A 27733-nucleotide genomic window follows, 5' to 3' on the forward strand; every position below is an offset into this window, starting at 1 on the left:
AAAACTTTAAAGCATTATGTGGAATGAATGTGCTGTGTCTTACACATATCCATTTTTATGGAGACTTATTGCCTGAAACTCTGCTGTTTTCCAGCAAATTGTGTTGTGTGCAAAATGTTCTGAAGCCCCACATTATTGTTTCAGTAACAGTTCTGTAGATAAGTTTGTATCTGTTTATAAAGAATTCCCCCTCCCCTGCTTGTTAGGAGTGTGTTATCTCCAATGGCCTTTAGATGTTTTTTTTCATTACCAGACCTCGTGGAAAATTCATATAAACAATAATATCCTGAAGAACTGCAATGGTTTCCTCTGTAATTCTCCTTATGCTGAACAGTGAAATATACTTAGCAAGCAAAGATTTTGGTTGGATGTCAACAGATAGCAATGATGTGTTTGTTAGGGTATTTCTGACAGCATTCACAACTGTTGGATTCAGCGTAGTCAGCTTAACCTATTGCAGCTCATCTCCATAGATATGGGAAATCCTTATAGAAAAGAGTACATATTAGAAAAGACAGAGAATTATATTTGTTTTTCTTTTAAAAATAATCCTGCCCTGAATTTGAAATTATATGTATATTTTTAGAACCCCAAAATTCCCTTGGTCTATTGTCTAACATTACTATGTTTCGCCTATCAAAATACTTAGTGTGGTTACAGTAGATAAAATCTCCACAGAATGTATTTGATTATCTTTACCTAAGGTGAGCTACTTTTAACCTACTATAGGAACAAAATGAATTATTGCTCTTCATTATTGAGTACTGTAAAATGTAAAAGATAAATTTGCTTACAAATTTCCAGACGTGTGTGTGCTTTTTTAATACTGTACATGTATATTGCTCTGTTTCATCAATCATTTTTTAAAAATCAGAAGAAAACTCTTAATCTGATTTTTTTTCTATACACAGACTTCTAAAAGGAATTACATTAGGACAAAAAATGCTATTTCCCTTTGCACAGTGTTCCACTATTTAGCATTTCAGCCTTTTCCTTGTGCTCTGGAAATGGTCTGTTCTTATAAATGCGCTTGAATTACTGGAACAGGTCTGAATGTTTTGCACACCCTTCCAGTTTAAAAATGTGTTCCTTTTTCTTCAAGCTTCCCATTTTAACTTCACCTCTAGAAAAGTATAAAGTGTGTGTGTGGTGGGGTGTCGTTCAGTGACATATGATGTTTAATTTGTCACCAGTGCACATAATTAAGTTTGCTGGCTTTTCTATGCAGTCCTTCATAGTGTCCCAAAACCCAGTGGAGCCTTGTGTTGGTGTTTTCATGCTGCTTTCCATATTTTGGGTCTCTTGCTGTCAGGGAACCAAAAGACTATAGTGTCAAGTCGAAATTGTGAGCTAGTAACAGAAGAACTCTTAAAACACAATCACTTCTACTTTCACTTTTCCCTGGTATATTCAATTTGGATTTAATTTTTACATGGAAAACAACAGCCTCTCAATTTCTTTGCCCCAAATTCTTCTTTGGTTGCTGGCAAAGTACAACTAGCAGGCTTTGGTTTGGTGATGGATTGCATTTTTTTGGATTCTGGAGCAAAACTCTGCGTATTATAGATTGTATTGATGAGACATCCTTGTGTACTTTCGTAAGTTACCATGCTCATCGTTGTGATTGTAATTAATACTTTGAAGAACATTTTGTTAAATAAAAGTTTTCTTTTACAAAAACTAGTCTGCTAAGTACCACTTTTGAAATAAGCTTTTAAATTGGCAGTGTTAAGATTTAGAGGTACATTGCTTGTAAACATACTGTAATTGAACTTACTTTACAATTGCCTTTTTCATTTTTAGTGTAATTCGCTTAATTTGTTGTGGGATTTTTTAACTTTGTTTTAATCTCAGCAGAATAGAATAAACTACAAAGAAGCTCTGATTACTATTACTTTTCTTCCACAGTTTGACAAATTCCTGTAATAAAATATTAAGTGTTTTTATTCTTCATAAATATCATGAGACAATCATAGTGACATATCTGTTAATTTAGATTTTGTTTTTATTATTTATACAATATTATTTACTTTGTGGAAGAAGAAAGCAGCTAAAAACACACATTACAACATAATTGCCCTTTTGATATTTCAGAGATAAATATGTGATTTATGTGATTTATGTGATTTCCAACTGACATTAAGATGTTGCTTATTTGAATTAATAATGGAAATCAGCAGATTTTTTTAAAAAAAACTATAGTAATTATGGCACTTGTAATTTCATAGAACATTAAGTATGTCTCTTGCTGGTTCTTTTGTGTTTCTTTCATAGCATATTTCTTTTACTACCTGACAATTGAATACTCAAACGTTATCTTACCCAGTTTTATATGTGAGGACTTAAAAGAGTGATCCTTATGGGGGGGGTGAGAAATAATCCAGTGAATACAATTTTCCCCATTTTTGTGCACTCTGCCTTTAGCTATGGCTCATGCAGCAAGCAATTATTCTAACATAAAGAACAGTAAAGATGTAACTGCTTGCTACATAGTTTATATCTATATTGTATCATTTAGTTCTATGCCTCGTGTTTTCTAAACTTGACACATAGTCTAATGAATGGAATTGTTCATTTTAACAAAAGTGGCACATTAAAGCACTTGTGCTTGAATAGTTAATCTTGTAGAATTTATGTATACAACTTTATAATGTCTACCTGTCTGCCTCAGAATAGAATTCCTTCTGAATTAGAAATTTGGCTTGCAATTGTAGATGCACAATTGATATATTATTCCAAGTACTTTATCATAAACAGGAATGCAGGAAATGTAACTCCCTTTTTATGAAACTTTTGATCCAGCAGTTCCTCATCCACTTTTTAAAAACAGATGCAGCAGCTAAACTATTGCATGAGAAATTTTAAATTGTGAAACTTCTAAATACATAGATGGTGTGAATTGGAGTACCGTAGATTCACTAAAAATTCTGTTGATAAGGCGAATGCTTGAAAATTGCTGCTGAGCTACATAAAAACAAATGTGAAATAAATCATTATTTTTCTTCTGACTCATCATGGCCTGAAGCTTTACTTTGTATAATATGATCCAACCATAGTTTGCTTAAGTGTTCAGGTACCAAAGATAACATCAAGAGTAACTGATCAGCTTCCTGTGGCGGGTTGTCTGTGCTAAAAGGGAAATAGCTGAAGAGAGAAAGGTGATTAGGACGGCAACAGCATTAAAACATCAATACTTCCTTTTGCTTTTTATAGTTTAGTCTGTGAAATTACCATATTGTGCATAGCTGCTTGTTACATTTGGGGAAAATAACAGCTCTGAGAGTGAGAACAATTCTATCAGATAAAAGCCTACAAGAAAGACACCTTATAAATGTTCATCTCCCGAGGCTCTGCTTTTTTTATCACGAGAACTTTATCCAAAAGATGCTTTTTTAAGAGGCAACTGGACCATCTGATTTTTTCTTTGAGGACATTTTTCTTCTCATCCAAGAAGCTTCTTCCGTTCTGACTGGATGAATGAATCCTTCCATTCCCCACCATCCAGTCAGAGCTGAAGACGTTTCTTGGATGAGAAGCGAAACGTCTTCAAAGAAAAAATGACAACTTTACGATTTGTGGACTTCCATCTCTTGGAATTCCTCAGCCAGAATATAAGGTTTATATGATTTTGGGTAATACAGGTCCTGCCTGCTACGGATAGTCCCGAACATATGACCACAAATTCTGTTGCTAAGCAAGACAGTTTTAAGTGAGTTTGACCCCATTTTACAGCCGTTCTTGCCACAGATGCTGTCAGTCACTGCAGTTGTTAAATGAATAGCAGTTGTGAAAGGACTTTGCTTGTCAAAAGGGGATCACATGATCTCAGGACGCTGCAACCATCATAATTACAAGTCAGTTGCCAAGGGTCTGAATTTTGACCACATGGCCATGGGGATGCTAGCATGGTTGCCAAGTGCTACCAAGTGTGGAAAACGGTCATAGGTCCCCATTTCAATGTAATTGTAACTTTGAACACTCACTAAATGAATGGGTGTAAGTCAAGAACTACATGTATTTGAAAAGCTGGAATGGCTCTAATCCAGTGATGGCAAACTTTTTTTCCCTTGAGTGCTAAAAGTGCACATATGTGCATGCCCACATCCATAATTCAATGCCCCCATGTGCCCCACTTGCCCCGAGTGGAAAGTCGAGAGTGGGAGCACAGTTAGACTGGGCGGGCAGTGCGCCAAATTCAGGAATGAGACCTACAACTGCAATAGGATCGGTCCTGATCCTCCTTAATAACTCCACAACTTTTCACTACTACCAATCATGAGATTCAAAACTATTTCTAAGAGTTGGAACTTCAGTCACTGTGTCAAGTTTTCCTTTCAGCAATTCCAGTCAGGATTGAGGTGTGGAGAGAATGAACTTTGCAGGGTTCCTCGGTGCTTAATATTCTTCCCAAGGAATGGTCATCATCGCAAACTCTTCCAGTTTTAAAAGATCTGAATTTAAATCTAGCTTCTGTTCTGTTTAGTCCTTATGGGGTTTGGAAAATCCAGATAAATAAACAAAGAGTTTGGCAAGTATACATCTACATATGTTTGTATCCAAACTCCGTGATGAGTTATTTTGTGATTAGGCTTCTGTATTCTTCAAATTGGAATACGTGCTTCAGACTCTGTAGGAGCACAGATGTAGCATCTATATGTGACTCATTAAAGCAGCTGCACCGTTTCCATTAGGGGGTGGCTGCTGTGAAAACCCCCCAGAAGCAACTGCAAATCTGGAAACAGAAGTGGCTGCTGCAATGAATCAGAGACAGCTGCTGCTTTTATTCTGAAGCACTTGAACTGGAATATTGCATGGCTCTGTTGAGATTTAATACTATTGTTGGAAGCCTCTTGTGCGTTTAGAGAGAAATTGAGTAACATAATCCAAAATGAGTAGGCAATTGTAGTCTAATAGCTGTACTTGGTCTTTCCTAATTTCATCCCAGCGGGAGAGAAGAAGTATTAATTCAGCAACAGCAGTCTATTTTCTCTGTTAGGGATGCAGGAAGAAAAAGAGAGGAAAATGTCAGCGGCTTCATCATCCATTGTCATTTTTGTTGTTAGTTATGAAGTGGGGTCCAAGCCATCGCAACCCCTTCCTCCAGGCCTTCCTGTCCTCTACCATCCCCCAGAGCCCATTTGAGTCACACCGACTGCTTCAGTGACACCATCCAGCCACCTCATTCTCTGTCGTCCCCTTCTTCTTTTGCCCTCCATCGTTCCCAGCATTAGGCTCCTCTCCAGTGAGTCCTTCCTTCTCATTAGGTGGCCAAAGTATTTGAGTTTCAACTTCAGGATCTGGTCTTCTAAAGAGCAGTCAGGGTTGATCTCTAGAACTGACCGGTTGGATCGCCTTGCAGTCCAAGAGATTTGCAGGAGTCTTCTCCAGCACCACAGTTCAAAGGCCTTCATTGTTTGGCACTCAGCCTTCCTTATGGTCCAACTTTCACAGCCATCCATTGCAACTGGGAAAACCACAGCCTTGACTATTTGCACTTTTATTGGCAGGGCGATGTGGCTGCTTTTTAGTATGTTGTCTAGATTTGTCATACCTTTCCACCCCAGGAGCAAGCATCTTTTAATTTCTTGGCTGCAGTCCCCATCTGTGTGATCTTGAAGCCCAGGAAAATAAAATCTGTCACTATCTCCATTTCTTCTGCATCTAATTGACAGGGCTGGATGCCATGATCTTAGTTTTCTTAATGTTGAGTTTCAAGCCATCTTTTGCACTCTCCTCTTTCTGCCTTTACATGTCCCCATTCTTCTGCTGGTAGAAAAAAAGGTCTCCTTGCTCCTGTTGCAACAGCTTCATCTTAATTGTTTTTTAAGCCTTGCTGACTTTGTAAACAATCCTTCTCAAAATGACAAGAGAGGATCCCATCTGCTGCCTCTTCCGACCATAGAATAAAAGTTGGTCTTTTACTTCTTGTAAATTGCTGTCACTTGAGTGACATTGTTCCAAAGCTGAGCAGTATATTGGTTATTCCTGTGAGGTTTGTTGTCCAGATGTATGGCAGAATGCCAAGTGGCAATCACGGTGGTCTTACCATGAATAAGTGCTTAAGGGAAAACACTCCAATTCATTTGTAGACTTTTATTCATTCATTTCCACACACACACCCTCCTCATCTCATTGGGTTATAGACTCTCATTAATTTACAGATAAAGGAAGTAATTTTAATAGGGTTTAATTACATTTCTGTGTTAAACCATTCATAGAAATTGATGTTTCTTTGCTGGTTTCCATATTGTAATAATTTGCTGTGAAGATTAACATGATGCTACACCTTCAATTTTCAGCCTTCTTCCATCAGTTTTACATGCACATTTTGAAAAGTACAATATTTGGGAGAATATTTTAAAGAGAAACAAGAGTCACAACTTTCCTTGGGTTCATTACAGGTAGTATTTACAGCAGTTCATTTAGTGACCGTTCATACTTACACTGGTACTGAATAAAGTGACACCAATATTTCAAAGAGGTAAGTAAGGAAAAAAGGGTTTTGTCCTCCCAGACCCAGAAGTACTCAGCAAGCTTCCTAAACCCTCTGCACGCCCCATTTTTTGCAAAAACAGGGACGTTTTTACCTTCTCCCAGCCCCCCAAGAACATTTTGCAAGAGTCCCAAACCCTCTGCACACCTAATTTTTGCAAAAAAAATGAGATGCAGGGGCGGAGGCCACAAATGACTGTATTTGGTGTATAAGACACACCAACATTTTCACCCTCTTTTAGACGGGAAAAAGGTGCATCTTATACTCTGAAAAATATGGTATACAAGGTAACATTGTCATCTTTTGCAACCTTCTGATGAGCAAAGCCAATGGGGAAGCCAGATTCACTTAACAGGAATGTTGGGCTCAATTGTGATCATAAGTTGAGGTCTACCTGCATTACAAACTGATATAAGGGACTTGAATTTCTGTAATTTGTCATTGCTCTTTTAAACAGCTTAACCTGGGGACCTTAAAAAGCATTTGTTTATTTGTTTGTTTGTTGGATTTATATATTTGATTTACTTATTGGGTTTATATGCCATATGACTCATGGCTAGATTCATAAAGACACTAGTAGATGCTGCAAATTTTTGTGGTTCACATGATATACACCAGGAGAAGCAGACCTCTGAAAGCCCAGCATTAAGGAAAATGTTAGGTGTCTATTGTACCTAAGTTATAGTTCTGGATTTTCTACCTTGCAAGCAACCATGTTATGGACAAGGTAGGTATTACTCAACTAGCAATATAGTTTTTACATTTTCATGCTGAGTTAATGCACAAGAGCATAATTAAAGCTCTGCTTCCTTCATGGTTTTATGAATGGAAACTGGAGTGACAGTCCTGCATATTGGTCAGGCAGATGCTGCAGGAGACAAATTGTCTAGCTAGACAATTTTGTTTCCTCTTATGGATATACATACACACGCCCTAATTTTTTGAACATGTGGTTCATTTTAATTCAAATAGTTCTCGACGTATGACCACAAGTGAGCCCAGAATTTATGTTACTGTGTGAGAAACTTGTTAAGTGAATTGTGTCCCATTTTACGACTCTTCTTGCCACATTTGCTAAGTGAATCATGGCAGTTGTTAAATTAGTAACACAATTGGTACCAAAGATTTTGCTTGTCAGACAGTCGCAAAAGATCATCATATGATTCCGGGACACTGCGACCCTCATAAATATGAACCAGTAGTCAAGCATCCGAATGTAAATCTCGTGACCATGGGGATGCTGCAAAGGTCGTAAGTGTGAAAAATAGCCACAAGTCACTTTTTTCAGTGTCATTCTAACTTCGAACTGTCACTAAACAAACGGTTGTAAGTCAAGGACTATTTGTACGTTAAACTGCTTGAAGACCAATGTATTCTGAAAAGTTTATTTCAGAACTACTGGTACTTTTTACTGCCTGTAAGTCAACAGACAGGACCTCAGTAATTTAGCACCCTATTCTTTTGAGGTATTTTATCATCTCAGTGGCAGCGTTTATATTTTAAAATCTAGACAGCTTTAGAAAGGAGTGTTTGTAATTAGAGACCTGCTAAGGTTTAGACGGTTATGCCTGTCCCTTTTAAAACACTGATGGCAAGTTGCCCTTGTGAATAATGGATGTGGAGTTTTTTTGCCTTGGAATGTTTGTGATGTAAATAGTAGAGAACAGTTTTTGACCTGTCACAAATCAAAGTGCTCCAATGTGCTCTTGCTTGGCAAAAGATTTCAGGGTGTGACTTGTCAGTAGACATCTAATATATTGTTGTTAACACTGCTACTGTTGTAATTATAACGATGAGCATTATTTATTTTCCTAATAATGTTGCTGTTTATTATCGCAAAAGAGTGCCTGTCAGTGCTTTGAAAGATTTCTTCTAAGTCTGCAGCAAAGTTTTCAGTAAAGCTGATAAAAACAAGCCATTCTTTGTTACCAACGCAACACATTTTGTTCTATGAATGGTGCTTAGTAAAACTACAACATTAGAATGCCATTTCATTTGTCTAGTTAATAAGATGATTCAGAGTCAGTTGAGTTCAACCTTCAGGGTTCATTGCCATAGCTAATAAGCAGACAGACTGTTAATTTGTGTTCTGTGAATAGGACAAGTTGTATATGACGACATTTGAGAAGTGACTCACCTGAGTGTATTCTGTGGAAATGTATGTTAGACCTAGTTGCTGGGAATATGACTGAAAACAAATTCCAGTGCAGTGGTATGTTCTTACTATTTTACAGTTTCCATGTGGTGAGACTGACTATGCCGACTCACTAACTGAAGGCTGCTGATTGGTGAATTACATGCATTCAGTTGTGTTAGAAATGAGTCAGTTGGAAAGAAAGAAGGAAGGAAAGAAAGAAAGAAAGAAAGAATTGTGACAACTTTAGAATATATACACTCTAAACTACAGGTAGCTTTCTATAGAATCTTACATTATTAATAGCAGCTTAGTAATACTGGGGCCAAGTACTAAATTGGATATCAGAATGTAAATGTTCTTTTCATGTGCATTTGTATGTAAACATCATAACATAAAATACAGTTGATAGAGTGTCACACGAATTGGGTTTAATGGAATTGAAAGGCCACTGGTGGTGGGTAGCTCAAAGATAGAGAGATGCCATCTGAGAAACATTGGGATGCTCTTGAGACACTAAAATACGCTTGTTTCCCATCATAAGCCAGGAGTATCAATAAAGATATAATTCACATTCTCGGATTTTGTTAAAATATTCTGTAGGAGTTAAAGCTTCTGTAATTTATAACATTTTCTTTATAAGTTTTATATCTTACTGTATCTTACCTTAGCACCAAAAAAAAAAATAGGCCTGAGTGGATACTTAGTGAAATTGATGTGTAATCCAAGATACTACAATTTCAAATGGCTGACTTGGCTTGCAGTAGATTTTACTTCGTGCAAAGCAGCTGCTTGTTAAACATATAAGCTTCTAACCATCACTGTCGATTGCTTACTAGGTAATGATGTTTCTTTCAACGTCGTAAAGCATCCCATTTCTATACCGCTGAATAGTTGCCTATATCTTTGTGTGATAAACTTTGTACATCTAAAATGAATGGCTGTACTATTGTATGTAAATTTGCATTAATGGTGGAAAACAATTTGATAGAGGGTTTTTTAATGTTATCTCAAAGCTAAAATAGCTTGCCCTCTTAACAATTTGAATACTAGAAAATGACCAGCTATTGCATATTTGAATGCCAGGCTTCCAGAAAAAAATAATTGGTGTAGCTCATTCTAGCTCCCTTTTTACTTGGGAAGAAAGACAGAGAGAAGATTCTAGAAACCCTTGTCCCAGATTTCTACCCCAGCTGTTCCGGACGCATGCATTTTGTAAGACACGCGGAACCTTCCTTGAAAATCTTGGCTAAAGGTGCAACAGTAAAATTGATATCAGAAAATCGGAGATCAGATTTTATGTAATAAGCTCATTTTAAGCAGTTTCACATTTGAAACTTCTTTGTATTTTACTAGAAAAACATTCTATTTAAATACATATACATATACATACATACATACATATATACAGTAGTCCCTCACTATACCGCGCTTCACCTACTGCGGCTTCACTTCATCGTGGGTTTCTGAGGAAGTCGATTGGCAGATTTAAACAGCCCGCCGAACTCGATCGGCAGGTTTTTTTTTAAAAAAAATATCTAAAATTGTAAATACTGTATTTAAATACTGTATCTAAAATAAATACTGTGTGGGAAGGGTTTATAAACACTTAAAACAATGAAAACTTACCAAACAATTACAATATAAATACTTAAATAAGTACTATCAGTCGATAAATTCCCCATCGCGGATTTCACCTATCGCGGCCAGGTCTGGAACGTAACACCAGCGATAGGTGAGGGACTACTGTATATAATATGTATTGTTTTCAAAATAGAAAGAGCTTGAAATATAAACATTATTTCTGTATACAGGGAAGAGTTAATAATGTTCCCAAGATTAATTTTTGTGAGATAAAATTCCAGTTGCTACTTTGTTGTGAAATAGCACACTATGTTTATCTATAGCCTTAATCAGGGTTCTTTGGAATTCTGAGCTATCGGACATGAGCAATTTGTCCTTGGATCTTCCTTCCAACTGGTGTAGTTTTATTTAGCATGTCCTCCACTAGGATCACAGGCTTCAAGCAACGTAGAAGAGAAGAAAATAAATGTCATTATTTGGGCATAAAGTAGCAACTCTGTAAATAGAGGCATCTTATTTGTTTCAGGGTGCCACTTGCCAGTGGTATGAGTGAAAAGCAGCAGTATGTTATTATTATTTATTAGATTTGTATGCTGCCCCTCTCCGTAGACTCGGGGCGGCATACAAATCTAAGAAATAATAATAATAAATAATAATAATAACATACTGCTGCTTTTCACTCATACCACTGGCAAGTGGCACCCTGAAACAAATAAGATGCCTCTATTTACAGAGACTGTGTTCAAATCATTTAAAAGACTCTGATCTCGATTTAGGCAATTTTATTTAGTTACTAGTTTGTTTTAAAAATTGGAACTGACTATAAAGAGGATATGACAGCTATAAAACTCAAATAGAGTTAGAAATGAAGAGGAAACCAGTTGTATCTTTAAAAAGGAAATGTGGTTAAACGGCTTCAGTAATAGTAGCAGTTTCTTCCAAGCTGTAGGCTTAGACTTCTTTCTCTGACAGGGAGGAATATTCATTTACATGGTTTAAAGAAAAACGTTAGAAGACGGAGCTACTGGCCTTGTCTGTATATTGGGAAACATTTCAGTTGGAAGGGAATATTTTTAAAAAAGGCAAGCTGCAAGATTCAGAGGCCTATTCTAAAATAAATTCAGGATTGCAGCAGGAGGAAGCCAAATATCATTAGCATTATGGAACAGCTGCCCTTTGGGTATTAAATATGCCCTTGCTGTGGTGGTTTCTTGAAAATATTGGAAACATAATTATTCTATAAACATTTAAGAGTTGAATATTGTCTATTGTTGCTACCTTGTAAACTGAACTGCAGGATGTAGTGTAACCATCATCAGATTGTGTAATAGAGATTATGTAGTGTGTGATGATAGTAAGGTGTTACTGTGCTTGTTACATTATTCTGTAGGTGTTTCATGATTTGCTGCTGATGGTTTGATTGTTTGAAGTTTTATATTTGTGTGGGATGTTTTATTGTTTAGAGTGCTGCACATGTGAGGGATATTTTCATTGCTTTAATGCTTCCTGAGCTCAGTGAAATTGGTCACATATGAATTTGTTAAATAAATAATGTATAATGTCCAACTGCTGGAGTACCAAGCATACTTGTGGGCTTTTTTTATAATTGTAATTCAGTTTGCCAGCCTGGAATATGTTGAAAAGTAAGATACACTCTCATTTAATAGTTTAAATCCCACAAAAACATATAAAAAGTATTACAGGTAATGGTTATCTATACTGAGTGTCTTTGGCTTAGAGACCTGAGTGGAAGGTGCATGAAGTAGGGGGAAAGTAATTTGTTTTGAGCAAAAGCAACTTTAGATAAGTCTTTTGCCGCATTGTTTTTTATCATGCAGTCACAGAAGTTGTGTGAAAGTCCACACTCCGCTCATTTTAATAATGAATAAAATTGAGTCCAGAATTGCAGTTACTAAACTAGCTCCCCATGTGGCCTGAAAACATAAGAACCATTTTTACAATAGTCATATTGTAACTGGAATTGTTAACTGGAACATGTGATTGTTAAGCAAATCCATTATCCCAAATAGGAATCATTTTTTAATGCCAGAAACCAGCAAAAAGTGCCAGAAACTGGGCAAAACCATTGCTAATTACAGTCACATGATGGCATGACCCTACAATCATGTGCAGAAATGGATAGCTTAACCAAAAAAATTAAAAATATAGATGAGCTAGAGTGTGCGGAGAGGGGCGGCATACAAATCTAATAAATTATTATTATTATTATTATTATTATTATTATTATTATTATTATTATACTAACTGTTGGAATAGATTCTATGATTGGATGAAAAAAAGAAAAAAGCAAAGACAGATAGATGTTAGAAAATTTGGAGAGCAAATGTCAGAGGATGGATCATTTATTTAAAAAAAGGAAGGGAAGGAAAAAGAGATACCTGAATAAGATCATTGCTATGATTTGATGTATATTATTTAAATATAATTTGTATAATAGAAAATAAGCACTATTAAGTTGTATTACAGACATGCCACAAATTGTCCAACTTTTTTTGTAATGTCTTTTGTGTTTTGTTGTTTGTGTTATGTGTGTTATAAATAAAGTGTATTTTCATTTTTTTTTTTTTTAAAAAGACCATACAATCCAACATAAGTTCAAGCCAGTTGACAAGTACCAGACATGCAAACATGTGATTGCAGGGGGTAGAATAAATGTAACTTTCAATATTGTCAAATGTAACTTTTTTGGGGGGGAGGGGTTGTCGGAACTTCCAGTGATCATTAAGCAACCTGTTGTTAAGTGAGGCCACATCTCCAAAATTAAAAAAAAAAATAAGAGAAATGCTTTTAAAAGTCCTACAGCAGGACATTCAAGCAGTAATAAAGTGATAAAATGAGGTTTTTTTACAACTTTATTGTACAAATGTCCATTGAACTGGGGGTGGGGGAGGGATGTGACAGGTTTACTTTAAGACAGCCTATAATAACTTGCCTTGGGAACATTATCATCTTGCTGCTTGTTTTTTCCTTCCACCACCCCATCCCCTTAAGGAAGGTTTTATTGATATTGAGCATAAAACCTCTGTTTGGAGAGAGGCATTTTTGAAATACAAAACTAGACCAGGGGAGTCAAACTTGATTTCATTGAGGGCTGCATCAGGGTTGTGTTTGACCTGCATGTGTGTGTGTGTGTGTGTGAGCATAGCCAGGATGGATGTGGCCAGTTTGCTGTCAGCCGTTGAGGATCTGTGTTCTGTCGCAGTGGCCTCCTGCAGCCCTTTGCCAGCGAAATGGAGCTCAGGGTGTCCATATGTGCCTGCCCATGCTCCAGTAGTGGGTTGCTACCAGTGCAGTAGCAGACTGCATAACGGTAGCGGCCACCAGACTGTGCAATTTGTGCATGACCACTCCGGTGGCAGCCCTGTGGGCACTGCCATCTTTTTTATTTTTTGCTTCTGTGCATGCAAAATTTGCCAAAACCTCATGTGCACGCGCGTCCCCTTGTGAGATTTTAGCGCATTTCTCCGTACTGAAGGAGCGGGTCCAGCAGTCACATGGGTTGCTCATGTCCAATCCGGTGGAACTGAGCCTAGTGTTAAAAAAGCTTGCCGGATCCGCCCCTTCCCCAGAATTCGCTCAGTTCGCATATCCTGCGGTTGTATTGTGATAGCTCGTTCAACATTCTAACACCTTCCCTTCGATCTTTTTCTTCAAAAGTAGTAAGAATTGTTTTAGCCCTACAAAGAATCCATGACAAATCAGCAAAACGTCTAAAAGTGCAGGCCCAAGTACTCAGTAGTCAAGACCCCCCAGAGGCTTCTAGTCTACCTCCTTCTGGGGTCCCTGTGTTATCTCTGGATGAGCCTAACCTAGACAGACCCCAACCTAACCTATGGGGCATAGGTCCAGAGGAACCAGATATTATTGAAGATTCCCCCCAGCCAGGATCCTCCCAGGCCTTTAGGGATTCTTCTGCCATTCCTGCTGATATTTCTAGTTTACCTCCTGAGTTCCAATCTATTTTTGCTGTGTTGTCTAAGGCCATTGATGCCAAACTCTCTTCCATCAATGAGCTTCCCTTACCTCCTCCTCCTTCTCGTCCCTCCCGCCCCTTGGGTTCTTCCCCAGCGGTTAGAGCTCCTATTCAGGATGATTCAGATTCCTCTCAGGACGAATATGAGGATATGGAGGATGATGAGGACCCTTTTCAAGGCCTATCAGATGATGAGGAATCCCAAATAAAGGTTCCTTCTCCAATTACCATTTTCCCTTCTCAATTATTCAAATCTCTCCTCCTCAAAGCTAGGATTTCTACGGGATTAGCGGCCCAGGAGAAACAAGCCTCCACTTCCACTGATCCCCCGGAGGAGAATTTACCTTACTTCACGGAGGAACAGGAGGATAACGAGGTAATTCCTATGCCTAAATTGTTTAAAGATGCCTTACTCAAACAGTGGGATTTCCCAGCCTCTGGCCTTAATCCCTCCACCAAAGATAGAAAGTTGTACAAACTTTCCTCTTCCTATGAAGAGCTTCTATCCTTTCCCAAACCGGATGAACCTGTCAAGATCCTTCACTCGGCAGCGGCTGTGCCAGGAGAGGCGGAGGAAGTCCTCCGCCCAGAGGACAAGCGTATTGAACAAATGCTCAAAAGAGGATTCACCGCAGATTCCTGGGCCATTAAAAGTTCTGCAGCAGCCTCCTTTTTCTCCAGAGCCACGCTGCTGTGGCTTCGCCAACTTCAACAGCATATTCCTCCAGATGACTTGAGAGGTCAACAAGACTTCAACAAGGTCTTTGCAGCTGCCCAGTACGTGGCTGATGCCACCTTGCAATCTACTAGATTTTCTGCTAAGTCTATTGCAGCTTCTACAACGGCAAGGAGACTCCTATGGATTCGCCCTTGGCAAGCGGGAGTACGCCAGAAGTGGCAGTTATCCCAGGGACCCTTAAAGCGCGACCTTCTTTTCGGTGATCTTCTGGATCCACTCCTCACGGAAACCACGGACAAGAAGAAAGTTTTGGGTCCAACCACAAAAAAGGCTACCAAAACGCAGTCCTTTCGTCGCCCGGGGCGCCAGCAAGATCAAGCGGCTTCCTATCAGAGATCTCCAGGTCAGTATTCCCCCCGCTTTCGTTCCCAAGGTAGGAACTCCAGGGGTAGAGGTTTTCGCTTCCAAAGGGGAGCTTCCTCTAACAGGGCCTCAAAAAAACCTAGATGGTAATCTTTCCTCTATTCCCATAGGGGGTCGCCTAGCTCATTTCGCCTCCAATTGGCGTCTCACCTCCAAGGACCCCTGGGTCATTGACACTGTTCAAACAGGCCTTCTTTTAGAATTTATTTCTCCTCCCCCTAAACGTTTTATTTCCTGCCCTTCTCCCAGGTCCTCCTCAGATTGTAACCGTATGGAGGAGGCCATTTCTCATCTATTGTCCATCAGAGCCATTCAACCGGTTCCTTCCGGTCAGAAGGGCCTAGGTTTTTACTCCATCCTATTTATGGTTCCAAAGTCCTCCGGAGGTTGGAGAGCTATTTTGGATTTAAAGAAACTAAACCTATTCATCAAATATAGGAAGTTTAAGATGCACTCCTTATCTTCTATTTTGGCCGCCATTCACACGGGAGATTTCATGGTTTCCTTAGACCTCACTGAGGCCTACCTTCACATTCCTATAGCCAAATGCCACAGAAAATTTTTACGTTTTTCCTTTCAAGGCAGGCATTTCCAGTATAGGGCGATGCCATTTGGCCTTTCCTCGGCCCCTCGGGTCTTTACAAAGCTCTTGGGGTCCCTGGCGGCCTATATCCGGGCGTCTCCCATCCACATTTTATGTTATCTTGATGATATTTTGATTCATGGGAACTCCCTAGAGAAAGTGAAAACAGACCTTTCTGTCACCATGTCAGTCCTTCAGGACCATGGATTTTCCATCAACTTTGAAAAAAGTCACCTCCAACCTTCCACATCCATTTCTCACCTGGGTTCCATTATCAATTCAGAATCCTCCCAGGTTTTTCTCTCTCCCGAGAGAAAACTTAGTATAGGGGAGTTAATTTCTAACATTTTATCTAATTCTTCAGTATCCATAGTAACTCTGTCTTCCCTTTTGGGGAAGATGGTGTCATGCATAGGCATCATTCCCTGGGCTCGCCTTCATGCTAGGGAACTCCAGTGGCTCCTATTACCCTTTCAGAGATCGGGGCACAGCAACTCAAATCGGCGCATTGTCATCCCACCAAGTGTTCGCAGATCCTTCAAGTGGTGGAAGTCTCCGGCCATGGACAAAGGATCCCCGTTCAGGTGCCCGGATCAATTTGTCATCACCACAGATGCCAGTCTGTCGGGATGGGGCGCCCACGCCCAGGGGATGATAGCCCAGGGCACGTGGTCCCCGGAGGAAGCTTCCAGGCCAATCAATTGGCTAGAGTTAAGAGCCGTTTCCCTGGCTCTGAAGCATTTCTCTCCTCGCATTCCCAACCGGCACGTTCTCATTCTCACCGACAACATTGCCACAAAAAGCCATATCTGCAGACAGGGGGGCACGAGATCCAAGGCTCTCATGAGGGAGGCCCTCAAGTTAGGCCTTTGGGCGGAAAAACATCTTCGGTCGCTCCTAGCCGATCACATCTCGGGGAGCCTCAACGTCCAGGCGGATTGGCTATCTCGAGCAACGATAGACCCAGGAGAGTGGAACCTCCATCAAGACCTGTTCCATCAAATCAGCCTCAGATTCGGCCTACCAATCCTGGATCTCTTCGCGACCAATGCGAACGCCCAACTCCCTCGCTTCTTTTCCAGATTTCCATCCCCGGGAGCGGAAGCAATCAATGCCCTCCGGAGTCCATGGCCTCCAGGCCTACTCTACGCATTTCCTCCAATTCCAATTCTCCCGGACGTGATTCACAAGGTCCTCACCGAGAGGGCCCGAATAATCTTAATCGCCCCTCATTGGCCCCGCCGGCCCTGGTTCGCGGATCTCCAACAGCTGTCCGTCCAGGACCCTTGGCGACTCCCCGTTTCGGGGGATATGCTGCGGCAGGGGGCCTCTTTCCATCCAGACCCGGAGTGGTTCCACCTCACCGCCTGGCTGTTATCAGGAGAGACTTAGAACTGCGTGGTCATGACCCCGATTCAGTGGAGGTCATTTTAAAGGCCAGAAGGGGTTCGACCAATCGAATCTACGACCACACGTGGTCCAAGTTTCACCAGTGGTGTCTACAGGAAGGTCTCTCCCCTCTGTGCATCCCCATACACAGAATTATTTCCTTCCTTATGCAAGGCTTCCATAAAGGACTTTCCACCAGCACCCTCCGGCGTCATCTAGCAGCCATTTCATCTGTCCTAGGGGGTCCCCGCAGACAGCCTCTCCGATCCTTCCCTGAAGTTCAGGAATTCCTCAAGGGCATAGCCAACCTCAGACCTTCCAAGGTCCACAGGTATCCATCCTGGGATTTGCCACGGGTTCTCCATTCCCTCACGCAGGCACCATACGAACCCCTAAATTCGGCGTCCCTCAGGTACCTATCTTTTAAGGTAGCATTTCTGGTGGCTATTACCTCTGCCCGACGCATTTCGGAGCTGGCTGCCCTCTCAATCAGGCAGGACCTTTGTCAATTCCATCAGGACAAGGTAGTCTTGCGACTGGACCCCACCTTCTTACCCAAGGTCAGTTCCATGTTCCACAGATCTCAGGATATTGTCCTACCTTCCTTCTGCCTCCAACGAGACCATCCCTTGGCAATTAGATGGCACACCCTGGATCTCATCAGAGCGCTGAGAATCTATATCCAACGCACAGGACCCTTTCGGAGGTCAGAAGCACTTTTTATAGCCTATCACCCCAGAGTCATGGGGGCCAAAGTGTCTTCAACAGTAATAGGCCGTTGGATCAGAGGGACTATATCTAAGGCCTATGAGTCGGCCTCCCTCTCAGTTCCAAGGAACATCACAGCGCATTCCACCAGGAGCGCAGCCACCTCGGCCGCTTGGGCGACTCAAGCCCCGTTGGAGGAGGTCTGCAAAGCAGCCACTTGGGCCTCGCCAAATTCCTTCATCAGGCACTACAAGATTGATTCTTACGCTTCAGCGGACGCTGCCTTCGGCAGAAGGGTACTCCAATCCGTTATCTCACACGATAGCAATCTAACCCCACCCTAGGGACCATCTATTGGGTATGTCCCATGTGACTGCTGGACCCGCTCCTTCAGTACGGAGAATAGGCGTTGATTGCTTACCTGAACGCCTCTTCTCGTACGGTGAGCGGGTACAGCAGTCACTTCCCGCCCTTGTATGTGTCTTCTTTACCTTTCTATATCTTTCTTCCTCTAACAATGAGAGTTGAACACTACAGAGCTTCACAGCTGAGCCTAGTCTATGGATTCGCGAATTCTGGGGAAGGGGCGGATCCGGCAAGCTTTTTTAACACTAGGCTCAGTTCCACCGGATTGGACATGAGCAACCCATGTGACTGCTGTACCCGCTCACCGTACGAGAAGAGGCGTTCAGGTAAGCAATCAACGCCTATTTTCCTTCCTCACATGCGCAGAAGCAAAAACATGCTGGGGATGCACGTGCATAGTGTGCACAGGCATGCAATGGAACTGAAGCTGCATGTGCAGTGCAACGGTAGCGGTGGTAGTATCAATCCAGCCCTGCCAGGCTCCAGTTTCTCTGACCGAGGCAGTGTGGGATGGTCATTTGCTGTTACCAGGTCTGGCCTGCAGACCCGATCTAAGCACCTTGCAGTCCAGATGTGGCCCATGGTTTGACACCCCTGTCCTAGACTTAAACAGTTCATTTAGTGACCATTCAAGGTTACAACAGCAGTGAAAAAGTTACCTATGACTTTTTTTTACATGCAGCATCCCCATGGTCACATGATCAAAATTTGGACGCTTGGCAGCTGAGTCACATTTATGACCATTGCAGTGTTTTGCAACCTACTGACAAGCAAAATCAACAGAGAAGCCAGATTTATTTAACAACTGTATTACTAACGTAAGAACTGCAGTCATTCACTTAACAACTGTGGCAAAAAAGGTTGTAAAATGGGGCAAAGTTTACGTCAACAAATGTTTTACTTCGCAACAGAAATTTGGGGCTCAGCTGTGATCGTAAGTTGAGGACTATCTGTTCTGAAATCTCCTTATTGAAGACGGAAGCGCCTACTGGTAGGTTCATCTTAAAAGGAAAAAAAAAGGCCAAGCATAGCTCCTTCTGCAAACAGTTGTTCACAACTGTTGGGAAACAATTTAATAGGAAACAGGGGTTTTATTTCCACCCACAATAAATAAGCTGTAATCAGTTCAATACCATACTGCTCTCATTTCAAACTGGTGCAATAATTCTTGCGCTGTTTCAAAAGTCATTAATGGGTTAAAGGAGGGTTTCAGAAACAAACTGTTCTTAGATTTGTAGATGTCACGTCACAACCTGATTTTGATGTGTTTCTTTGATAGAGCGCCAGAGTTTCGAGGCTTGCATCCTAGTACCTAAGATAACCTGTTTGCCACCTCCAGATTTTCATCATGTTTTTTCCGTGATAAAAATTCTAGTTATCGGTAGTGCCCTTGCTATCACAAGGATGGATCTGATGTGACACACACAGGCTCTAGACAAGATACTCTTGAATGTTTTTTGCAGTGGGTGGTCTAAAAAAAATTCAGAAAGAGAGGGGGGGGAGAGAGAGAGAGAGAAGAAAGGAAAAAGAAAGCAGAAAGGGAGGCACAGGGGTGCCGTAGGATTTCCTGCTTGAGCAGGGGGTTGGACGATGACCTGCAAGGTCCCCTTTCAATTCTAATAATAAAGAGAGAGAGAGAGAAGAGAGAAAGGAGGGAGGGAGAGAGAGGCACAAAGAGGGAGAGGGAGAGAGAGAGATGAATGAATGAATGAATGAGAGCCACCTAGACTAGTTTTGGAAAAACAAAAGTTTTATACGGGGTTAAGTAAAATTGAGCAGATGTCTAGCTTCTATAGTTATTTGCCTCTGTTTCTTCCTAAATGCTGGCAACTATAAAATGAGTTGGAGGTGGGAGAGAGATAATACTGGTTATTTTCATTCTGGATCAGCCAAATGAAATACAGCTTGTAAAAAGGAATCTTGCATCTCCAAGCCCTGAGGACGTATGTCTGAATAGAATAGAATAGAATTCTTTATTGGCCAAGTGTGATTGGACACACAAGGAATTTATCTTTGGTGCATATGCTCTCAGTGTACATAAAGGAAAATATAGATTTGTCAAGAATCATGAGATACAACACTTAATGATTGTCATAGGGGTCAAATAAGCAATGAAGAAACAATCAATACTAATAATAATCTTAGGATACAAGCAACAAGTTACAGTCATACAGTCCTAAGTGGGAGGAAATGGGTGATAGGAATGATGGCATTCGGGGGAAAACTCTTCTTGTATCTAGTTGTCTTGGTGTGCAGGGCTCTGTAGCGACATTTTGAGGGTAGGAGTTGAAACAGTTTGTGTCCAGGATGCGAGGGGTCAGCAAATATTTTCACAGCCCTCTTTTTGACTCGTGCAGTATACAAGTCCTCAATAGAAGGCAGGTTGGCAGCAATTGTTTTTTCTGCAGTTCACCCGATGAATTATTTAAAAAAGAACTCTACTTTTAAATTCCCTAAACTAAAGACCATAAAATCTATCATGATTCTGATAGATGTTACAGGCAACCTAAATAGGACCAGAATTTATGCCTCTAAGCAATGGGATTTTAAAATGCAACATCACATGACCATACTATTCAGTGACAGCAATTCTAGGAATCCCTGATTACTGTCTTTAAACATGATTGTGATTTCCTACTGGCTTCCCCATTGATTTTGCTTGTGGGAAGCTGGCAAGAATCTTCACAGATCCCATGACCGCAGGACACTGTGACAACCAGAACTTTGAGGATTTCCAGTCGCAACTTCCAGTCATACAGCACTATTGAAGTGGTTGATGATCATTAAACAAGGACCGCCTGTATTCAATGACCCAGAATTTTTTTCTCAAATAAATCCTGGAATAAGTTAATTCCGTTCTAGCATGGTTTTCCTCCTCTAGCTGGTGAAGATCTCTTAACACATTTTTTACAAAAATGTTTCCAGGAACAATGTTTATTGTACCAGCACTTTTAAAAGGATACACTTTTTCAACACAATTTTATAATCTAAACACTTTGTAACAACTTAAAGTAAAAGCTGTTCCTGTTATAAAATCTGACCAGTCCATTCTTATTTAATGGTTTGTTTTTTTGTTCATTTATTAAATGTATTAGGCAAAATAATACAGATTTTTGTTTTTTACATTGAACATAAGATTTGGGGTGAAATACAGATCACAAAATGAAATTCTTTTTATTTAACTATCTGTTTTTGTCTGTTACCATATTGTAGATATTGAAAGTAAACTTGTAGCTTGAATTTTTATTTCAAAATTTGTTTGTTTGGCTGTATCCTGCTATTATCCTGATAGAATCCTAATGAATATAGTAGCAATAGCAATAGCACTTAGACTTATATAGCACTTCACAGTGTTTTACAGCCCGCTCTAAGTGGTTTACAGAGTCAGCCATTTGCCCCCAACAATCTGGGTCCTCATTTTACCCACCTCGGAAGGATGGAAGGCTGAGTCAACCTTGATCCTGGTGAGATTTGAACTGCCAAACTGCAGGAAGCCAGCAGAAGTAGCCTGCAGTGCTGTACTCTGACCACTGTGCCACCACAGCTCTTCACTAGCTGAAGTTTTGTTCGTGTTATCATTCTGACTGCTGTAGTGGTCTGTACAAAATGAGATATAGCTCAGAAGAGCTATCAAAAGCTCCTTGTTCCAACTTTAAAACAAAGCTCAAAATGCTGGTGATTTGTTTCTTGTTATCCTAAAGTAATTTCCTATGATCTGAGAACAATACTGCCTTCGAGTCTGGACTGTGTTTTGTTTTAAAAACCATACTGCTTTGCACATCCTTAATTTCTTAGATAATGTGTGATGGGCAAAACCACGTTTGTGGATTGTGTAGAGCAGGGTTCTCCAAATTTGGCCACTTTTAAGACTTGTGGATTTCAACTCACAATATTCTCCATTGCTGGCTGAGAAAGTCTGAGAGCTGAAGTCCACAAGTCTTAAAATTGTCAAGATTGGAAATCCTTCATGTAGGGAAAGTGTCTCTGTGTGTTTGGGTTTATATTATATTTTGTCCATTTTTCTAGGATTCGCCAGAATGACTTTTTGCATTAAAAGTTGGAATCTTTCCTATTATTTTTTTTTTAATGATGTTGTAAGGTCATTGGAGGTGACATTAAAATTAAACCTACAAAAAGAGATAGCAGTTTATCCTGTAAATTGTCTGCCTAGATTCATTTTCCTAGACATCATCCTCACTATAAACATTTGCTTTCTCACTTTCCAGGTATACTTAAAAGCACCCATGATCCTGAATGGGGTTTGTGTTATTTGGAAAGGCTGGATAGATCTCCAGAGACTGGACGGCATGGGCTGCCTAGAATTTGATGAGGAGCGAGCACAGGTAAAGGAGATAGCCACAGGCTTCTCGTGTAATATTCTGTCATTTCAAAACTTCATGCATTTTTATAATTCATTTATAAATTGAGGTTGAAGGAACCCTATAATTAGGGGGTCTCCCAACTTGGCCACCTTAAGACTTGTGGACTTCAGCTCCAACTGGCTGGGGAATTATGGGAGTTGAAGTCCACAGGTTTTTTAAAAATGCCAAGTTGGTAGTCCCTTGATATAATACATTGAAAACATCAGCAGAGTCGCAATAAAAAAAATAGGTTCAGCATCTTTGGATCTGCCTGATTCTTTTTTCTTTTGACTTTAAGTGGTAGTTGCTCTTTTTTCCTCCTCCCTTTAGTATTCATTGCTCATAATTTAAATGTCCATAATTTTCTGGCTCATATGTCATTCATATATTTACAAGAAAAGGAAAGTAGAAGTTTATTCATATCTCTTCGGATGATATTTGGGTTTGGGCTGGTAAATATCGCTTGACTGTAACAGTATACGCTTTACTGGAAGTTAAATAGATAATGCTTTGTAAAAAAAAAAGACTAAAAATTCTTATTTGTAAAACTGAATACAGTAATACCTCATGATACGAACTTAATTGGTGCAAGGAGGAGGTTCGTAAGACGAAAGGTTCGTAAGACGAAACATTGTTTCCCATAGGAAACAATGTAAAGTCAATTAATCCGTGCAACCAAAAAAACCCCCGCAAAAAAACGGCTTTCGGCGACTGCTGGGAAGCCGCGCGGGTGTTTTAAAAGGTCGCAGCCGGCCTGGGGGGCTTCCCAGCAACCTCCCGAACCGAACCCGGGGTTCAGCAAAATTTTGCCTCTTCTTATGAACTTTGTTCGAGTTACGAACCGGCGTTCGGGAGGCTTCTGGGAAGCCCTGCCGCCCGGCTGTTACCTTTTAAAACAGCTGCGCGGCTTCCCAGCAGTCTCCAAACGCCGGTTCGTAACTCAAAAAAAGTTCGTAAGAGGAGGCAAAATTTTTCTGAACCCCGGGTTCGTATCACGAGTTGTTCGTAAGACGAGGGGTTCGTATCTTGAGGTACCACTGTACTGGGGTTTGCATGGCTACAGAAAGCTTTGTAGCTTTTGTACTAACATTGGTCCTCTCTCCATCCCTTTTTACATCACAAAAAGGCAGCTGTTGAGACAATGGCCAGGAACAAGATTCCCAAATGGCAATTGGTGTTAATGTTCCACTTGGCACATTGAAAAGAGATTGCGTTGTTTTGTACCCAGATAAAAATTGACCCAAAGGGCCCGATCAGCTAATGTGTTTCCCCCAAAATAAGACCCCGTGTTATATGTTTTTTGAACTCCAAAATAAGCACTTCACCTTATTTTTGGGGAGGTATTATTTTGGGGCGTGTGGAGCAAGATGGGGCTCCTCTTACTGTCTTGCCTGATTTCCAACTGTGTCCCTAACCTTAACCAGAGGAAATGGTATATTCAGGGGGGAGGGATTCTTTTCGGGGAAACATGGTACATGAAAGCAGAATCCAGTATCCAGTGGGTGTTGCATTTCAGTGCAGCTAGCTGAGGCCTTCACTGATGTTTATTGATTAATAGAAGTTGGTATTAAATTAGGCAAAGCCCCGCTGATGCTCTTTTACATCATTTCTCAAAATAGCTTAAGGGCTCCAAAAATGCCTTAGGCATAAAAGGCAATTTAAAGTGGGGGGGGGGGGTTTGGGTATAGTCATTTGATTTTTAGATTTAAATTTTAATGCACTCAGAGCATATTAAAAAAAAAAGTTGGATTCTCTGGAGCCAAAGCAAATATCAGCTGCAAACAGCTGTAAAATCTGATTGCGAATGGGATATGAGCAAATGTTATATGTTTATATTAACAATTATACATGTAGCCTTTGATTATTAGCAGGGCAAAATGTACTAAACAGAGAAGGTAAATACTATAGATTTTTAGAAATATTGCATCAGAATTACATGTTGCCGTGTATGGTTGGATATGTAGTTCCTCGGCACAGAATAGTTAATTAAGAAATTATTTTTTTTAAAAAAACTATACTAGACTTATGCAGCAAAAAGCTTTCCAGATTATAAAACCTATGGCGGAAGATTCTCATGGTTTGAAAATGTCAGACTGAAATTATACACGCTGATATTCAATAAAGCTTCTGGCAATTGAATAATATCAAGAATTTTACACAGCTGCACTACATTTTTTCTTCAGATAACAGCCAGGTTTATTACTGTATTACCTGGTGCAATACACAAGGGTCATAAAGAGATGATGCCAAGATAAAGCCTTTTAAAAATGCCATATCAATACTTAGAGCAAGTATATTTCTTAATTTTGCTAAGATGCAAATCAACAGAGATTCCCCCCCACACGCAGATTGTAAATCATTTCCTATTCTTCATTGCCTGCATGACAGAGACAGGCACCTTGTGGGAATCCACACTGGCCACTGTAAGAATAGAGTAATTAAGCTGCCATGAATGGAGGGAAATACATGAATATATAATGTTGCAGGAACCAATGTGAGTCAGTCACCAGGACCAGAGGTTGGTTCTTCCAAAGCTTTGAGATTCGGGCTGGGGCCCATTCTCAGGGAACATCTCAATCTCCAACCTGTGTGCATCGGGCTGTTCTGTGCTGAGAAGTTCTGAGGATGGTCTCCAGTGCAAGTCCGAAAGCTTGGAAGAACACACTTCTGGTCTGACTCAGAATTAAACTGAGTTACGCCCAGACCATTTTACAAACACCCATTTTGAACTTGAGAAGAAATGGGGATGATTAAAGATGGGGTGAATGCACTATTTTAAAATGCCTCATTTGTTTATCAAGGCAACACTTGAGTCTGAAAGTGTGTGTGTGTGTGTAGCCTTAGGGCTGTATTAACAGTATCTGTTGCAGGCTGGATTTGATTTAAATCAAGTTGATCTAAATCAGTAATAAAAAGGCTTGATTTAAATGAACTTGATTTAAATTATAATTTTTAACGAGCAGCTGTCATCTCTGTCCCACAGCGGCTCCTCCTCTGACCCGCTGTTGACTCATGGACAGTCCCAATGTTGCAGAATATACAGCCTCGTGCTACATAACTTAGCTCCATTTCATGCTGAATAAACTAAATTATCTATGTATCTTAAATAGAAAAGTATCTTTAGATAGATTTTTACTCCAAAAGCATTTTATTAAAATAAATTTGATTTAAAAAAATTTAAAATCCATTTTTTCTATATATTTTTTAAATCATCCATTTTTATCCACCCTCATCCTTTGTAATGCTCTGCTTCATGATGCATCATTCAGTTCGCTCTCAAAAGGTAGAATTCAGCCCTCTGGCTTTGTCAGTCAGGCAAACTTTTCATTCCAATGCAAGTAAGATTACTTTTTTTTTCTGACTCTGATTTCTGGTTGGTAGCAGGAAGATGCATTAGCGCAGCAGGCTTTCGAAGAAGCTCGGAGAAGAACTCGAGAATTTGAAGACCGAGATAGGTCACATCGGGAGGAAATGGAGGTGAGAGTCTCACAGCTGCTGTCAGTTACTGGTTAGTACTTTACCAAACATCTAGATTTTTCTTTTTTTACAATGTTTGATATTTCAATGTTGTAATTTTGAGAACTATTGTTTAAGTGAAGATTAGAACATATATTTATAAAAAATGTTAATCCTTCTGTTAAAGCAAAAATGTTTAACATGACAATGCTGGTCTCATAGTAGCTAGATTAGTTAATTGTTTGAATTCATCTATTTTGAATTATTTGTGGCATGGTTAATTCCTATTGTCTGCTTAAGTTAGTGTCCTATAATATTCTGTGGCTCACAAGAAGCAGCATCCTGTGGAATTTCTGTTGAATTTTATATGTCTATTATTTAATGACCAAACTAGATTAGGTGACACTTTGAGCAAATACTGAGTATGATAATGCACTGGTAGTCCTCAACTTATAACCACAGTTGAACCCAACATTTCTAAAACAATTCTTAAGTGACTTTTGCCCCACTGTAGCTTTGAACAGTCACTAAACAAAGTCTAAGTCAAGAACTACATACAGTATATTTACAGTTCTTTGATTTTTCTGCTGGCACAAGCAAGTTAAAAAGGCAGCTGGGATGTGGGTTAATATTTGTAGTAAGCACAGTATGTAAGAGAAAAATGTAAGATAGGGGTATGTATAAAATGGGGAAAAGTTTGTATCATCCCCAGAATGAAACTGTTGTGCTCTAGATCAGAGGTGTCAACTCAAGGCCCAGGGGCCAGATCCGGCCCATGGAGTGCTTAGATCTGGCCCATGGAGCTCAGAGGTCAGTTCCTCCCGGTTCGGACCAGTTCTATAGAACTGTTACTAACTTGGCGGCCTGGGTCACTAGAACCAGCAGCGATCCAGGCCTGCCATGCCCCCAAGCCAGTTCTCTTGGTGGTGCCATCTTGTTGTTTGCTTCTGCATATGTGCAGAACCTTTTTTTAAATAGTACTATGCATGCTCAGAGGGTCATTTTCAGGAAGTGACATGCACACTTCCGTTGCGATGCAAACTGGTGGGGAAGGTAAGTAGAATTCACCCCTGACCAGACTGTCCTAGAAATAACCAATGACTGGCCTGCAGTGCCTCTGGAGGCCGTCGCAGCCAAAAACAGAGCTCCCGAGGACCACGTGTAGCCCTCCCGGCCACCGTTTTCACTGGCAGAGGGTTGCAGGAAGCCGTCGCAGCTGAAATTGGAGCTTGGGAGCTTGTTTTCGCTGGCAGAGCACTCGCCGCCAGATGCACCCCTGACATGAGTGACATTGAGCTGGCCAAACAAACTACAGCCCCCAAGGTCAAATACAACCCTGATGCAGCCCTCAATGAAATTGAGTCTGATAGCCCTGCCCTAGATTTAGGACAAAACTAAGCCCCAGTGCTTTGCTTCTTCTGGGTCTCCAGATGGGGGAGCATTTTATGTGCAGTCGTCTCACTTCATGCTTCCAGCACGATTCCTTCCATCAGCACACTCAGCCCATTTTCTCAGAACTACTACTTTCCCCCCTACCCTCACTGCTGGCCTGCCTTCCCCTGT

General features: G+C 40.4%; 1 protein-coding gene across 4 annotated transcripts in view; it reads left to right on the forward strand.

Annotated features, from left to right (window-relative positions):
• The window catches only part of CBFB (core-binding factor subunit beta), a 50998-nt gene that overhangs the window by 12507 nt on the left and 10758 nt on the right, over positions 1-27733 (forward strand). The window contains exons 4-5 of one of the 4 annotated variants that reach the window (XM_070760509.1): positions 22580-22696; positions 26099-26191. In XM_070760509.1, the coding sequence (XP_070616610.1) occupies positions 22580-22696; positions 26099-26191 (210 nt within the window). Of the gene's footprint in view, positions 1-22579; positions 22697-26095; positions 26223-27733 lie in introns of all 4 variants that reach the window. The other 3 variants (XM_070760510.1, XM_070760512.1, XM_070760511.1) reach the window with 3 other exon arrangements.

This window comes from Erythrolamprus reginae, chromosome 9 (assembly GCF_031021105.1).
Source record: "Erythrolamprus reginae isolate rEryReg1 chromosome 9, rEryReg1.hap1, whole genome shotgun sequence".
Lineage (NCBI taxonomy): Eukaryota > Metazoa > Chordata > Lepidosauria > Squamata > Dipsadidae > Erythrolamprus > Erythrolamprus reginae.